Raw genomic sequence first — 14,632 nt, 5'->3', positions numbered from 1 at the left:
TTGTCGTTACATATTGAATATTTTAATGCACTCAAAACATAACACTTGATATAATTCACAAAGAATCAATGAAAGGAAACTCCTGTATCAGAGCAGATTTGACACAACAGGAGCGAAACCATCAGTTCAGCTATTAAAACTAAAAGTAGCCTCCGATTTGGTGTGTGGAACAGTGCTGGCCACGTATTGCTGCTACAAAGCTGAAAATTATAGGAGCTTTACAACAGGGAGGGAAACCCTGCTCCACATCTGTCACACACACACACACACACACACACACACACACACACACACACAGAGTAAAAACCCCTTGACTGCAACTCTGCTATGAGTGTTTTAGACAGTCAGGGGGTCTGAACAACAGGATAAAGTCGTCATTCCTCGTGCACACCTTCCTCCCCCGCTATCTTCTCCTCCCTTCCCTCTCCCTCTGGTCCTCCTGGTGGCCTGTCAGAATCCTGTCAGACAGAGGTCTGCTTGTAGTTCTTGGTGTCCAGAACCTTTTTCCCACACATGGCACAGATACCTGAGAAAGAAAAAGTGAGATAAGGGAGATTGTTATCAGGTGAAAGTGTCACACAATTTGCTTCTGAAAGAGCGACCAAAATGTGATAAAACATGGTGTGTGTGCTGAGGTAGATATAGTACCTTTCTTGTAGGCACAGCCCTGGCAGTAGTGAGATCCTGATTGGTGAACAGAGCTCTTGCAGATTCTGCAGATGCCAAAGCCTGACTTTCCTGGCTTCCCATAAGGATCAAACCTGTTGACATAATCATATTACTGTAACATATTAATGACCATATACAACATCAACCAGCTCCCATCATTCAACAAAAACAACAACTGTCTTACCTGGCCTTCTTAGATGTCAGAGCCTTGTTCTCGTTCAGCTTCCGCCCACCGCTCTCTAATAAACATAATACAATACTGTAATGAATTATGAGTATCAAAGAATTCTAAACATCGGAATACAAAATTCTGTAACTACAATACTCTACCTGTAGTGTTTCTCGCACCATCCTTCCAGGTGTCTGGAGTTATCACCCTGCCCAGCTTCTTCTCACCTGAGAGAAAAAGAGAATAGATAGAGGACGAGGAAGAAAAGTTAAGAAATAGCAGAAATTAAGAAAAAAGATGGAGCGAGATGGGAATTCATTGCTAGCTGCAGGAGTCACACAAACACTTATCGTTCGTTCTCGGATACACAATAGGGCATGTTAATTACGTAGACTAAACAACAAAACAAGCCTTCTGCAATAGTTTCTAACTAGATACTGTTGCTCAGATGAATATAATCAACTAACGTTAGCTAGCCAGCTAACTAGCCAGAGTAACGTTAAGATACCTGCCATCGGCTAACACAGCATCGCTTTCTAACGTAAGCGTTATAACATGCTTTACGAACAGAAATTTGAATAATCCTGAAAAGGTCGTACTTACAATTGTCGCAAACCATCTTTTCTTTGTTTAGACAAAAATCAACAATTTCGCTAAGAAATTGTACCTAAATGTGTAGCTCGTGGGTCAACAAAGATTGTAAACTTCCCGTTCATCTGGGACATCCGAATCTGATTCGTTGATCTCCCCGGTGGGGTAAATCCTTATTGGCTGCCAGATATGTCAGTCAATGTAGGGTGGGTCCAAGCATTTGACCTTGCCCGGCACCATGTTTACGGAAGTGAGTGAGTCTGATGAATGAACACTACATTATCGTCCGTGTCTATGTGAAATGTAGAAAAACTGTCACGTATAGTTAATTTGTCTCATTTAGAATAGTAGCTACTGTCATACGTCTGAGGATGAAGCTAGCTAGGCCACAAAAGCAGTAGCTAGCAGCCAAAAAAACGTCAACGTCGCAACATCTCAGAAGCAAGAGGTTCTCAATGTAAGGCGATTCAGAATATCCACTGGCACTGCTTGTATCTTCCCTAGTTGGTTGGTTTTGTGCTAATAGCTGTTAAAGTCTGCATGTTTTAACCATGCCTTTATTGTACAGGTGGTTGTGGACTCGCCATGTAACGGCTACGTCTTTTCCTCTCAGTCGATGTAACATGATACCATAATACCATATTTCCTATCTCAGTACAGGTAGATCTGACCAGACCTCTCTCCAGCACCATGTGGGACCAGGAGATCAGACAGATGGCGTCCAGCCACGCCATCATGGCGTCAGGGGTGTTTATGGCGACAGTGGTGCCAGCGGTGCTAGTGCCAGGTTTCTCTGTGTACGGGACACACCTGCTGTGGCTGTACTCTGTTGCCGGGGCCGTTGCCGTGGTCAACATCACCCTGTTCTGGCTGCTGGGGGTCAGCTCCCCCACCAAGAAACACACTATCACCTACAAGGTACAGAGGCACACACATCTGAGGTTATGATCAGTTTTATATCAGACCAGTACTGAACAGTTTAAGATGATAATCTCCTCTTCCGCTCCCTCAGGTGTCTAGGTTGGTACGTTCCTGTCTCTACCTGCTCCTCTCCTGTCTGTTCTTCCACACTGTAGTGATCCTGTATGGAGCACCGCTACTGGAGTGAGTTCTGCCAAGAGTATGTGTGTTTCCAACTGCCAAGATTGGGTGTGTCAGATTGTAAGTCTGTTTCTGACTCTTTTCATTGTGTTAGGACTGCGTTGGAGACTTTCTCTCTGGCCGTGTTGTTGACCAGTCTAACCACTCTGCGGTGTGTCTGTGTCCTTGGGCCCAACATCCAGGCTTGGATAAGAGTGTTCAGCCGACATGGGTACTACCTCTATCTACCTCTGACTCTCTCAATCTCATGCATTTCCTGATCCTCGTATTCTCTCTCTAGTCAAACTCTCTCCAACTAGGGCTGGGTGATAATTCGAAATTAGCGCAAATTTCCAAATACCTTTATCGCAAGAATCTATAGGTTTTTCTGTTTTTCTGAGTGTTTGTCTTATTGGTCTCATCTCCTTCCCTCAGTCTGTGCTGTGTGCACGGTGCACCTTCCCACTTGCACATAGACACCAATCCCCTCCCCCTGTCACTCACAACAACAACAACAACAATGAAAGAGCATCTTCTTCCTCTCTGACAACAAGCTGTTTCAACTCGCTATTTGCGTTTGAGGTTTGGTCCAACAGATTCGGTGATATGGACACCAAAACACATTGAGACATTATTTTACTGTAATAGAGAACTTCAACTTTGTAAAGGTACCTTTTTTATGTCTCAACTCCACAAAATGTAGAACAGAGCAGAGCCTACAAGTTGGGAGTATCAATGAACATGATTGTAAAAAATGTACTGTATGCTCAGTTTCTTTCACGTATGGCATTGTGGTACCACTAGCAGCATTTTAGCCAGACTGTTATGTGCTGGCTGTCTAGTCTGTGTTTTGTAAATGTGCCATGAGCATAAAAATACGTATTTATATAAGGAACAATGTTGTTCAAACAGTTGGAGACCGACAGGCGGGTGTATTCATAACAGTTCAACTGTTCTACCTGGTTAGCAAGCAAATAGATACAAGTTGGCTTTAATATAAATATAACGATTAGCTGGTTACTCACTAGCAGGTGGGCTTGTGCTTGAGAGATTGTTTATGAGATCTGTGTTCATTTCCTATATCTGCTACCAGAAGTTGGTCATTATTAGTGGTTGTGCATGGTTCAGCTTACATTTGTAACAAAAATAGCATTTTCAAAGACAGACTTGAGAGCCAGATAAGTGATTTATTGCAGCAACAACAAAAAGCAAGCAACAACAACAAGCAGGTTAAACTATTTTGATCAACTAATTAAATTAGGGTTGAAGGCTTATATTTAGGCCTAGGTACAAGAATTCATTTGATTATTCCTGACTGTTTGAAATGTAGTGTATTGATAATTAATTGTGCAACAAAGCTTATTTTAAAAACGTTAAAAAATAAAAACGTTTTTCAAGATGTCGAAAAATAGATTTAAGCCATGTCGCCCAGCTCTTTCTCCAACTCCTTCTTTCTCTCTGCTGCTCTCCCTCGTATGTCCACTAGGAGGCAGTCTTCACAACGACATCACAAGCTTCACAATGAAGATGCTTTGTGTGTTAAATATCTATATTAGTGCCTATTAATAGTCTACACCCGCTTGAACTTTTGTCACATTTTGCTGGCTTAAAATGAAATCTAAAAAGAGAGAAGAAAAAAAATATTCCTACAGATCTACACAACCTTTACTTTAAAAAAAAAACCTAACTGAAACATAATTGGGTAAGTCTCAACCCACCTGAGTTAATACTAGATGGAAGCACTTTTGTCAGTCATTACCACTGCTTATCATTTTCATTAAGATTCTACCAACTTTGCACAACTCTTAGGGCAACAAATATCCATAGATTTTGTCAACATCGCTCAGGCTCAGTAAATTTGGTTGGGAGTCATTGATGGGCAGCAGTATTTAAACCTAGTCTTTGATTTGAAAACAGATTTAAGTCAGCACTGAAACTAGACCACTCAGGAACACTCAGCACCTCTTAGAAAGCCATTATGGTGGGTCTTTTGCATAAAAATGTGTGTAATTGTTCCGCAGAAAAATAAAACCCTCTCATAGGATTACGTTTTCAGAAGGTAGGTTTTCTTGTAACGTTTTACGTTTGCTCCTTTCATATTTCTGTTGATCCTAACAAACTCCCTAGTCCCTGCCTGTGACAAGCATACCCATAACATGATGCTGCCACCACAATACACAATAGTTGTGTGTGTATTTCAGGGCCATGTCGGTGTGGGACACCTCTCTACAGATGGTGGTCGGCTGCAGTGTTGTCGGAGCCTGGCTAGGTGCCTTCCCCATCCCATTGGACTGGGACCGGCCCTGGCAGGTCAGAACACACACAGAGAGGCCATGAGAAGATTGACACAATTCCTTTCATATCAGCAAGCCATGTCTGTTCTACACATTGTTTTTCTATCTACAATTGTCTGTAGGTGTGGCCCGTCTCCTGCAGTCTGGGTGCAGTGATTGGTTACCTGACTGGGCTAGTCGCCGCCCCCGCCTGGATCCACTGGCACCGCAAACACCTCACCTACAAGATCAAGTGATGGACTGGGGAGAGAGTGAGTGAGGAAGTGATGGACTGGGGAGAGAGTGAGTGAGGAAGTGATGGACTGGGGAGAGAGTGAGTGAGGAAGTGATGGACTGGGGAGAGAGTGTTCATTTCTGTACGTACATATGGTTTATAGGTCAGTCCTCCAGGCAGCTGATCCATTATCCCTGTAGTAATCCTGCTGTATTCCATTGGTATCTGAATATGTACTGGACTGTTGGAGTGGACAGGCTCTCTACTGTAAAATATGTTTCCTTCAAAAAAGATTCCAGACTTCCCCCTTTTGACAAATAAAGTCTTAGTTCTCTACAGACGTTGTCTTTGTATTCCTCTGATTATGGTTGATCCAATAGGCTTGTAACTGGGTAATTACAGACAACAAAACAGTGACCGCCACAGCTGTGCATTACACACACGGCTCCAATTACTCTAGCTGCCATCTTTCAATATCACGACTTCATTGATTCATTTTCTGTACAATGGCAGGGCTGTGTGTGTGTTGCTGTGTACTGAAAGGTAATTTGTCTTTTGTTCCTCCCTGGAGAACTGCTCCAATCTTTACCTTGTGTTCAGGGGAGGGAGAAAGGGAAGGGGGTAGAGAGTGTGCGGAAAGAAAGAGTGGGGGGAAAGGAGAAAAAGGGAGGGGGAGTGAGTGGGTTCTGAAATGGGCTGGGGAATGAGTCAATACTCTCGCTAATAGAGGGATTAATATTTCATGACCATTTGTCTTCAGCGGTCTGATCATACAAGCTCTCCCTCATTTTTATTACCCCCCCCCACGCTGCTTTTTCTCTGTTTACCTCAGTCTTTCTCCCTCTTCTTGGTGACAGGTAGAGTTACTGACATGCTGTTCTCTTTCTCTAAGAGCAGGAACAATAGAACACACGATAGAGAGCTGTAGTGGGTCGTCGTGACACAATCACAGAGAAAGGGTGAAGGAGGGAGAGACACCGGATTGGACGAGGAGAGGCGGGGTAGATGTATTGTGCGTGTAGCCTTGTGGAATAAGCTGGGCAGCCAAGCCAAGGGAACCTGTAGATGTAAAACCTTAGCAAATAAAATGAGGAAAGAGCCTGACATGTCTCTATGGCTTATAGAGGCAAAGAGGAGCATCCGGCATAACACCACAGCCGGCCACCCCCTCCACAAGAGACGAAGGGCGCCCAAGAGCCAAGTGAACAGCAGCTCAGACTGCACCAGACGGAGGTCTTTCAGAAACACATACTTACTCTAGCAGACCTGTGGTGCAGAAGTCTGTAGGCTGTCTAAAGCTGTGTGGGAATAGGTCTGTCACAGCCATTATAAAGCTGTGTGGGAATAGGTCTGTCACAGCCAATCTAAAGCTGTGTTGGGAATAGGTCTGTCACAGCCATTCTAAAGCTGTGTGGGAATAGGTCTGTCACAGCCATTCTAAAGCTGTGTGGGAATAGGTCTGTCACAGCCATTCTAAAGCTGTGTTGGGAATAGGTCTGTCACAGCCATTCTAAAGCTGTGTTGGGAATAGGTCTGTTACAGCCATTCTAAAGCTGTGTGGGAATAGGTCTGTCATAGCCATTCTAAAGCTGTGTGGGAATAGGTCTGTCACAGCCATTCTAAAGCTGTGTGGGAATAGGTCTGTCACAGCCATTCTAAAGCTGTGTGGGAATAGGTCTGTCACAGCCATTCTAAAGCTGTGTGGGAATAGGTCTGTCACAGCCATTCTAAAGCTGTGTGGGAATAGGTCTGTCACAGCCATTCTAAAGCTGTGTGGGAATAGGTCTGTCACAGCCATTCTAAAGCTGTGTTGGGAATAGGTCTGTCACAGCCATTCTAAAGCTGTGTGGGAATAGGTCTGTCACAGCCATTCTAAAGCTGTGTGGGAATAGGTCTGTCACAGCCATTCTAAAGCTGTGTGGGAATAGGTCTGTCACAGCCATTCTAAAGCTGTGTGGGAATAGGTCTGTCACAGCCATTCTAAAGCTGTGTGTGTGGGAATAGGTCTGTCACAGCCATTCTAAAGCTGTGTGGGAATAGGTCTGTCACAGCCATTCTAAAGCTGTGTGGGAATAGGTCTGTCACAGCTGTGTGGGAATTCTCAAAGCCATTCTAAAGCTGTGGGAATAGGTCTGTCACAGCCATTCTAAAGCTGTGTTGGGAATAGGTCTGTCACAGCCATTCTAAAGCTGTGTGGGAATAGGTCTGTCACAGCCATTCTAAAGCTGTGTGGGAATAGGTCTGTCACAGCCATTCTAAAGCTGTGTGGGAATAGGTCTGTCACAGCCATTCTAAAGCTGTGTGGGAATAGGTCTGTCACAGCCATTCTAAAGCTGTGTGGGAATAGGTCTGTCACAGCCATTCTAAAGCTGTGTGGGAATAGGTCTGTCACAGCCATTCTAAAGCTGTGTGGGAATAGGTCTGTCACAGCCATTCTAAAGCTGTGTGGGAATAGGTCTGTCACAGCCATTCTAAAGCTGTGTGGGAATAGGTCTGTCACAGCCATTCTAAAGCTGTGTGGGAATAGGTCTGTCACAGCCATTCTAAAGCTGTGTGGGAATAGGTCTGTCACAGCCATTCTAAAGCTGTGTGGGAATAGGTCTGTCACAGCCATTCTAAAGCTGTGTGGGAATAGGTCTGTCACAGCCATTCTAAAGCTGTGTGGGAATAGGTCTGTCACAGCCATTCTAAAGCTGTGTGGGAATAGGTCTGTCACAGCCATTCTAAAGCTGTGTGGGAATAGGTCTGTCACAGCCATTCTAAAGCTGTGTGGGAATAGGTCTGTCACAGCCATTCTAAAGCTGTGTGGGAATAGGTCTGTCACAGCCATTCTAAAGCTGTGTGGGAATAGGTCTGTCACAGCCATTCTAAAGCTGTGTGGGAATAGGTCTGTCACAGCCATTCTAAAGCTGTGTGGGAATAGGTCTGTCACAGCCATTCTAAAGCTGTGTGGGAATAGGTCTGTCACAGCCATTCTAAAGCTGTGTGGGAATAGGTCTGTCACAGCCATTCTAAAGCTGTGTGAATAGGTCTGAATAAAGCTGTGTGGGAATAGGTCTGTCACAGCCATTCTAAAGCTGTGTGGGAATAGGTCTGTCACAGCCATTCTAAAGCTGTGTGGGAATAGGTCTGTCACAGCCATTCTAAAGCTGTGTGGGAATAGGTCTGTCACAGCCATTTCTAAAGCTGCCATTCTAAAGCTGTGTGGGAATAGGTCTGTCACAGCCATTTCTAAAGCTGTGTGGGAATAGGTCTGTCACAGCCATTCTAAAGCTGTGTGGGAATAGGTCTGTCACAGCCATTCTAAAGCTGTGTGGGAATAGGTCTGTCACAGCCATTCTAAAGCTGTGTGGGAATAGGTCTGTCACAGCCATTCTAAAGCTGTGTGGGAATAGGTCTGTCACAGCCATTCTAAAGCTGTGTGGGAATAGGTCTGTCACAGCCATTCTAAAGCTGTGTGGGAATAGGTCTGTCACAGCCATTCTAAAGCTGTGTGGGAATAGGTCTGTCTAAAGCAGCCATTCTAAAGCTGTGTGGGAATAGGTCTGTCACAGCCATTCTAAAGCTGTGTGGGAATAGGTCTGTCACAGCCATTCTAAAGCTGTGTGGGAATAGGTCTGTCACAGCCATTCTAAAGCTGTGTGGGAATAGGTCTGTCACAGCCATTCTAAAGCTGTGTGGGAATAGGTCTGTCACAGCCATTCTAAAGCTGTGTGGGAATAGGTCTGTCACAGCCATTCTAAAGCTGTGTGGGAATAGGTCTGTCACAGCCATTCTAAAGCTGTGTGGGAATAGGTCTGTCACAGCCATTCTAAAGCTGTGTGGGAATAGGTCTGTCACAGCCATTCTAAAGCTGTGTGGGAATAGGTCTGTCACAGCCATTCTAAAGCTGTGTGGGAATAGGTCTGTCACAGCCATTCTAAAGCTGTGTGGGAATAGGTCTGTCACAGCCATTCTAAAGCTGTGTGGGAATAGGTCTGTCACAGCCATTCTAAAGCTGTGTGGGAATAGGTCTGTCACAGCCATTCTAAAGCTGTGTGGGAATAGGTCTGTCACAGCCATTCTAAAGCTGTGTGGGAATAGGTCTGTCACAGCCATTCTAAAGCTGTGTGGGCTAAAGTGGGAATAGGTCTGTCACAGCCATTTTAAAGCTGTGTGGGAATAGGTCTGTCACAGCCATTCTGGGAAAAGCTGTGTGGGAATAGGTCTGTCACAGCCATTCTAAAGCTGTGTGGGAATAGGTCTGTCACAGCCATTCTAAAGCTGTGTGGGAATAGGTCTGTCACAGCCATTCTAAAGCTGTGTGGGAATAGGTCTGTCACAGCCATTCTAAAGCTGTGTGGGAATAGGTCTGTCACAGCCATTCTAAAGCTGTGTGGGAATAGGTCTGTCACAGCCATTCTAAAGCTGTGTGGGAATAGGTCTGTCACAGCCATTCTAAAGCTGTGTGGGAATAGGTCTGTCACAGCCATTCTAAAGCTGTGTGGGAATAGGTCTGTCACAGCCATTCTAAAGCTGTGTGGGAATAGGTCTGTCACAGCCATTCTAAAGCTGTGTGGGAATAGGTCTGTCACAGCCATTCTAAAGCTGTGTGGGAATAGGTCTGTCACAGCCATTCTAAAGCTGTGTGGGAATAGGTCTGTCACAGCCATTCTAAAGCTGTGTGGGAATAGGTCTGTCACAGCCATTCTAAAGCTGTGTGGGAATAGGTCTGTCACAGCCATTCTAAAGCTGTGTTGGGAATAGGTCTGTCACAGCCATTCTAAAGCTGTGTGGGAATAGGTCTGTCACAGCCATTCTAAAGCTGTGTGGGAATAGGTCTGTCACAGCCATTCTAAAGCTGTGTGGGAATAGGTCTGTCACAGCCATTCTAAAGCATTCTGTGTCTGTCACAGCCATTCTGGGAATAGGTCTGTCACAGCCATTCTAAAGCTGTGTGGGAATAGGTCTGTCACAGCCATTCTAAAGCTGTGTGGGAATAGGTCTGTCACAGCCATTCTAAAGCTGTGTGGGAATAGGTCTGTCACAGCCATTCTAAAGCTGTGTGGGAATAGGTCTGTCACAGCCATTCTAAAGCTGTGTGGGAATAGGTCTGTCACAGCCATTCTAAAGCTGTGTGGGAATAGGTCTGTCACAGCCATTCTAAAGCTGTCGGTCAGAGAGAGCCAATGTTGTTCAGTGCATTCGAAAGGTATTCAAACCCCTTAAATTTTTCCACATTTTGTTAAGCCACAGCCTTATTGTAAAATGGATTACATCGTTTTTTTCTCCCCCTCAATCTACACACAATACCCCATATTGACAAAGCAAAAACAGTTAAGAAATGCTTGCAAATGGTCAAATAAAAACTCACATTTACATTTAGTATTCAGACTCTTTACTCAGTACTTTGTTGAACACTTTTGGCAGCGATTACAGCCTCGAGTCTTCTTGGGTATGACGCCACAAGCTTGGCACACCTGTATTTGGGGAGTTTCTCCTTCGCCCCAGTCTGAGGTTCTGAGTGCTCCGAAGCAGGTTTTCATCAAGGATCTCTCTGTACTTGGCTCTGTTCATCTTTCCCTCAATCCTAATAAGTCTCCCAGTCCCTACTGCTAAAAAGCATCCCCACAGCATGATGCTGCCACCACCATGCTTCACCGTAGGGATGGTGCCAGGTTTCCTCCAGACATGACACTTGGCATTCAGGTCAAATAATGAAATCTTGTTTCTCATGGTCAGAGTTCTTTAGGTGCCTTTTGGTAAACTCCAAGCGGGCTGTCATGTGCCTTTTACTGAGGAGTGGCTTCCGTCTGGCCACTCTACCATAAAGGCCTGATTGCTGGAGTGCTGCAGAGATGGTCTCCCATCTCCACAGAGGAACTATGGACCTCTGTCAGAGTGACCATCGGGTTCTTGGTCACCTCCCTGACCAAGAACCTTCCTCCACGATTACTCAGTTTGGCCGGGCAGCCAGCTCTAGGAAAAGTCTTGGTGGTTCCAAACTTCTTCCATTTAAGAATGATGGAGGCCACTGTGTTCTTGGGGACCTTTCAATTCTGCAGAATTCTTTTGGTACCCTTCCCCAGATCTGTGCCTCGGAGCAGACGAGACACAGTTGGCTGCTTTGGGAACCATGCCAATAAAGGACAGAGGATCACTGGGTATTTAACTGTTTTTATCACATTTATCAACTTATTTTTATACAAATGTGACAGACAGACATCACACTTTCTCATATAATTCCATTCATATTTTTGTTCCTCCTCATTATCAACATAATTGCTCTGTATAGTTTCAGTCCTCGAGCCGTGGATGATGTGATAGGTTTCGGGTTAGTTGATCCCGGGCCAAGCCAGGGGTGTCATCAGTGAGGTGAAACTTTTAGAATATTATAAAGAATCTGAACACTTCTGTAATGTTGGGCCCTTCTGAACAGACCCCTGGTGAACTTGGCTGGGGATATCGGGCTGGACTGGGTTTAGGTCGTTTTCCTGGGTTGTGCAGCGATGTAGAGGGCCACGAGGCAGTAAATTGCTCCCCCTACTGTCAGGGCCATGGTGGTGCGGTACAACAGTCGGTCAGGGACACCTCTCTTCAGATGGACTGGAACGCCATCTGACGTCTGAGGCAGGGACAGAGAAAGAGGATTGTTAAGCACAAATCACACAGGCAGAGTGGTCTTTTACGTGCCTGAACGAGCTCAGCTGGAAATAGAATACAGGGGAGTGAAAACAGACGTCTGCGAGCGTCAACGGCGTCACGAGCGATAAATTGTCCGAAAATAGACTGTTCGTACACCGTAACATTGAATTGTGACATGTGTAGTTAAAAAGTGTCTACTTAGTGTTGCTAAGTTTGACTGCCAGTGCCAACATTATGTATAGGATAGTGCTTATAATAAACGGTGTAACAAAATTCTATACATTTATCAACTGGATTGTGTTTCGCAATTACACAGCACGTTATCGATGTAATTTATTGTCAAAGTCATTTATTGTCAATAGGCTATCACCATTGTAGCTTACAGCCAATTCGATTGATGAAGTTCAAATTAAGTGCATGTTTGGGGAGGGCCTTCTTTCAAATGAATTGAATCAGGTCTAGATATTGAGTGGATCATTTGTAGAAAAGAATTAGAAGATACTATGCTAAAGTTGTAGTTTAAAATATATTGGGCTGTAGGCTAGGGTTTATCAGTAGAAATAGGCTACCTGTATAACAAAAAACAAAAACAATGGCAGCATATGAGTGTTGATTTCCATCATAGGCATTTAGCCTAGGTGGGCTATGCCTGAAACTCGAGGAACTCCGATTTCGAGAGAGAATACAACTGTTTATTATGGCTGACTTACGTTATGCAGCGTATGTGAATGAATGCTCGCTACACACAACTTCACATCGTTGATGGACAGCGCCCTGTATGATTTGGGCTTCAAATCAAACTTTATTTGTCACATGCGCCGAATACAACAAGTGTAGACTTTACAGTGAAATGCTTACTTACAGGCCCTTAACCAACAGTGCAGTTCAAGAAGAGTTAAGAAAATATTTATCAAGTAGACTAAAATAAAAACTAATAACAAAAAGTAACACAATTAGAATAACTTTAACGAGAGGGCGCCGGTACTGAGTCAGTGTGCGGGGGTACAGGCTAGTTGAGGTAACTTGTACATGTAGGTGGGGGTGAAGTGACTATGCGTAGATAATAAACAGTGAGTAGCAGCAGGGTACAAAAAGGAAGGGGGAGGGGTCAATGTAAATTGTCCTGTCGCAATTGTATTAATTGTTCAGCGGTATTATGGCTTGGGGGTAGACGCTGTTAAGGAGCCTTTTGGTCCTAGACTTGGTGCTCCGGTACCTCTTGCCGTGCGGTAGCAGAGAAAATGGTCTATAACTTGGGTGACTGGAGTCTCTGACAATTTTATGGGTTTTCCTCCGACACTGCCTATTGTATAGGTCCTGGATGGCAGGAAGCTTGGAACCAGTGATGTACTGGGCCGTTCGCACTACCCTTTGTAGCGCCTTACGGTCAGATGCCATACCAGGCGTTGTATAACCTGTATAACCCTTTGAGGATCTGGGGACCCATGCCAGATCTTTTCAGTCTCCTGAGGGGGAAAAGGTTTAGAGGATAGAGAAAGGGGGAGTGTGAGAGGAGTGAGTGAGTGAGTGTACCTGGAACAGTCTCTGGAAGTATGGCACCTTGTTCACCCCTAGGTATTCCACCATGGCCCCTGACTCTGACACCATCTTGGTGGGTGTAGCAAATGTCATGGTGGGAGGCTCTGCTGGCAAACCAGACCTCAGACCCTGGAACAGAACACACAGTTCTATCTCAACACCAGAACAAGTTAGGACAACTCCTTGAAGCACCTTTAGACAAGTAAAATACCAGGTGCTTGTCAACTCAGTGAGGACAGGAGGGACGCTGCTAACTAGTTACACAAGCCATTGTCAAGATTAAAAAGTATTAATATTCATATCCCCATTAACACAACTCAAAGAAATACATTTTTCACGTTTAGGCTCGGGCCTCTCGGATACGCTGTTCTGTCAGCCATCGCAGCACCGTTAGTTAATGAAGGTCACTAACGCAGGGTAGCCAGCCTCTCACTGTCCGACTAGGGAACTCCCGGGCTTACCTGCGGACTGTAGGCGGTGGCCGGTGCCGACCCTGTCAACCTCTGGCTGAAACCGCTGAACTTGTAGTATGTCATGATGCCAGATGAAGGACAGGTCAGATGTCGAGTAGTTACTGTTACAAAACACACAGCTTCCCTCGACAAAAACACCCGGCGAAAGGGGTCTTTCCCGAGGCAGCGTCGACGGAAAGTGACGCACTGAGGTGTCTCTGAACTGCCCGTTCAGAAATGCAGCAGCTATGTTCAACCTTTGGCCTAACCACAATCCCAAAGAGTATTGCGTCCCTTTGATATTTTAAGTAGAAATTGTGCACCAATATTACATTGAAAAAGCCTGTTATATTAAATGAAGTGCTCTTTAATATAGACGACATCGAGAATGAAATAAATCAGATTTGTTATATGAATAAAGACTTGCTAAAGTGCCAAAATGCAGAATTCCCTTTGTGCACCCTCGGTGACTTCGAGGAAGATTTCAACTCACATAACCCCAATATTTCTGCTAGTTATCACCGTTATTGTAAAGCCCTAGTTATTTTGTTGCTTTGAGAAAGTCATTTCTGAAGATTATTTTTTATTTTATGTGATTTACTGATTCACATAGGCTACATCTGTTCCTTTATTTCAAGGGCAGCCCTGTTGTGTGAACTGAACTCTCGATTTAATATGGTGAAACTATTCCTTTTTAAATATTTTTCCAAAATTAACATTGAACATCTAAAAGCCAAATCATAGTTTAAAAGCAGGTGAGCTGGTTCTACTGTTTGGGGGCATTTTCTGGTGTTTTGTGGTGGAAAACTGAGTGCGTCGAGCATAACACGTCAACTCTGTTACCCATTGATAGAGAGGCTATAAATGTTTTAACAATGTAAAAAATATATAAAAAAATAGTGAAGCTTGCATTCAATTGCCACACAACACACTTATATTCCCTTTGTTGCTGATTTAAGAGGAAATTGTCAACCCTGTTACAGTCAACCCTATTACAGTC

The 14,632-nt window shown here is 44.5% G+C and overlaps 3 protein-coding genes across 4 annotated transcripts; 1 reads left to right on the top strand and 2 right to left on the bottom strand.

Moving 5' to 3' along the window:
• LOC115106342 (cysteine-rich PDZ-binding protein) lies at positions 1 to 1,574 on the bottom strand. Its single transcript, XM_029628957.2, has 5 exons — positions 1,442 to 1,574; positions 1,000 to 1,065; positions 854 to 908; positions 649 to 761; positions 1 to 526 (listed from the first exon to the last, which is right to left on the bottom strand). The coding sequence occupies exons 1-5, from the start codon at positions 1,455 to 1,457 to the stop codon at positions 462 to 464; spliced, it is 315 nt and encodes a 104-aa protein (XP_029484817.1). The 5' UTR covers positions 1,458 to 1,574; the 3' UTR covers positions 1 to 461.
• Positions 1,575 to 1,694: 120 nt separating this feature from the next.
• LOC115106340 (phosphatidylinositol-glycan biosynthesis class F protein-like) lies at positions 1,695 to 5,355 on the top strand. 2 transcript variants are annotated; one of them, XM_029628956.2, is made up of 6 exons: positions 1,695 to 1,886; positions 2,090 to 2,347; positions 2,442 to 2,533; positions 2,625 to 2,741; positions 4,711 to 4,819; positions 4,926 to 5,355. In XM_029628956.2, the coding sequence occupies exons 2-6, from the start codon at positions 2,120 to 2,122 to the stop codon at positions 5,037 to 5,039; spliced, it is 660 nt and encodes a 219-aa protein (XP_029484816.1). In that variant the 5' UTR covers positions 1,695 to 1,886; positions 2,090 to 2,119; the 3' UTR covers positions 5,040 to 5,355. The 2 variants fall into 2 exon arrangements, with proteins under 2 accessions (XP_029484816.1, XP_029484814.1); XM_029628954.2 differs by having other exon boundaries at positions 2,085 to 2,347.
• Positions 5,356 to 11,157: 5,802 nt separating this feature from the next.
• On the bottom strand, positions 11,158 to 13,815 carry LOC115126314 (cytochrome c oxidase subunit 7A-related protein, mitochondrial). Its single transcript, XM_029655925.2, has 3 exons — positions 13,642 to 13,815; positions 13,175 to 13,309; positions 11,158 to 11,621 (listed from the first exon to the last, which is right to left on the bottom strand). The coding sequence occupies exons 1-3, from the start codon at positions 13,714 to 13,716 to the stop codon at positions 11,478 to 11,480; spliced, it is 354 nt and encodes a 117-aa protein (XP_029511785.2). The 5' UTR covers positions 13,717 to 13,815; the 3' UTR covers positions 11,158 to 11,477.
• Positions 13,816 to 14,632: the final 817 nt, after the last annotated feature.

The sequence above is a fragment of the Oncorhynchus nerka genome, linkage group LG23 (assembly GCF_034236695.1).
Source record: "Oncorhynchus nerka isolate Pitt River linkage group LG23, Oner_Uvic_2.0, whole genome shotgun sequence".
Taxonomy (NCBI): Eukaryota; Metazoa; Chordata; class Actinopteri; order Salmoniformes; family Salmonidae; genus Oncorhynchus; species Oncorhynchus nerka.
Note: the sequence above shows the minus strand (reverse complement) of the source record. Positions and strands in the feature narration are given on the sequence as shown.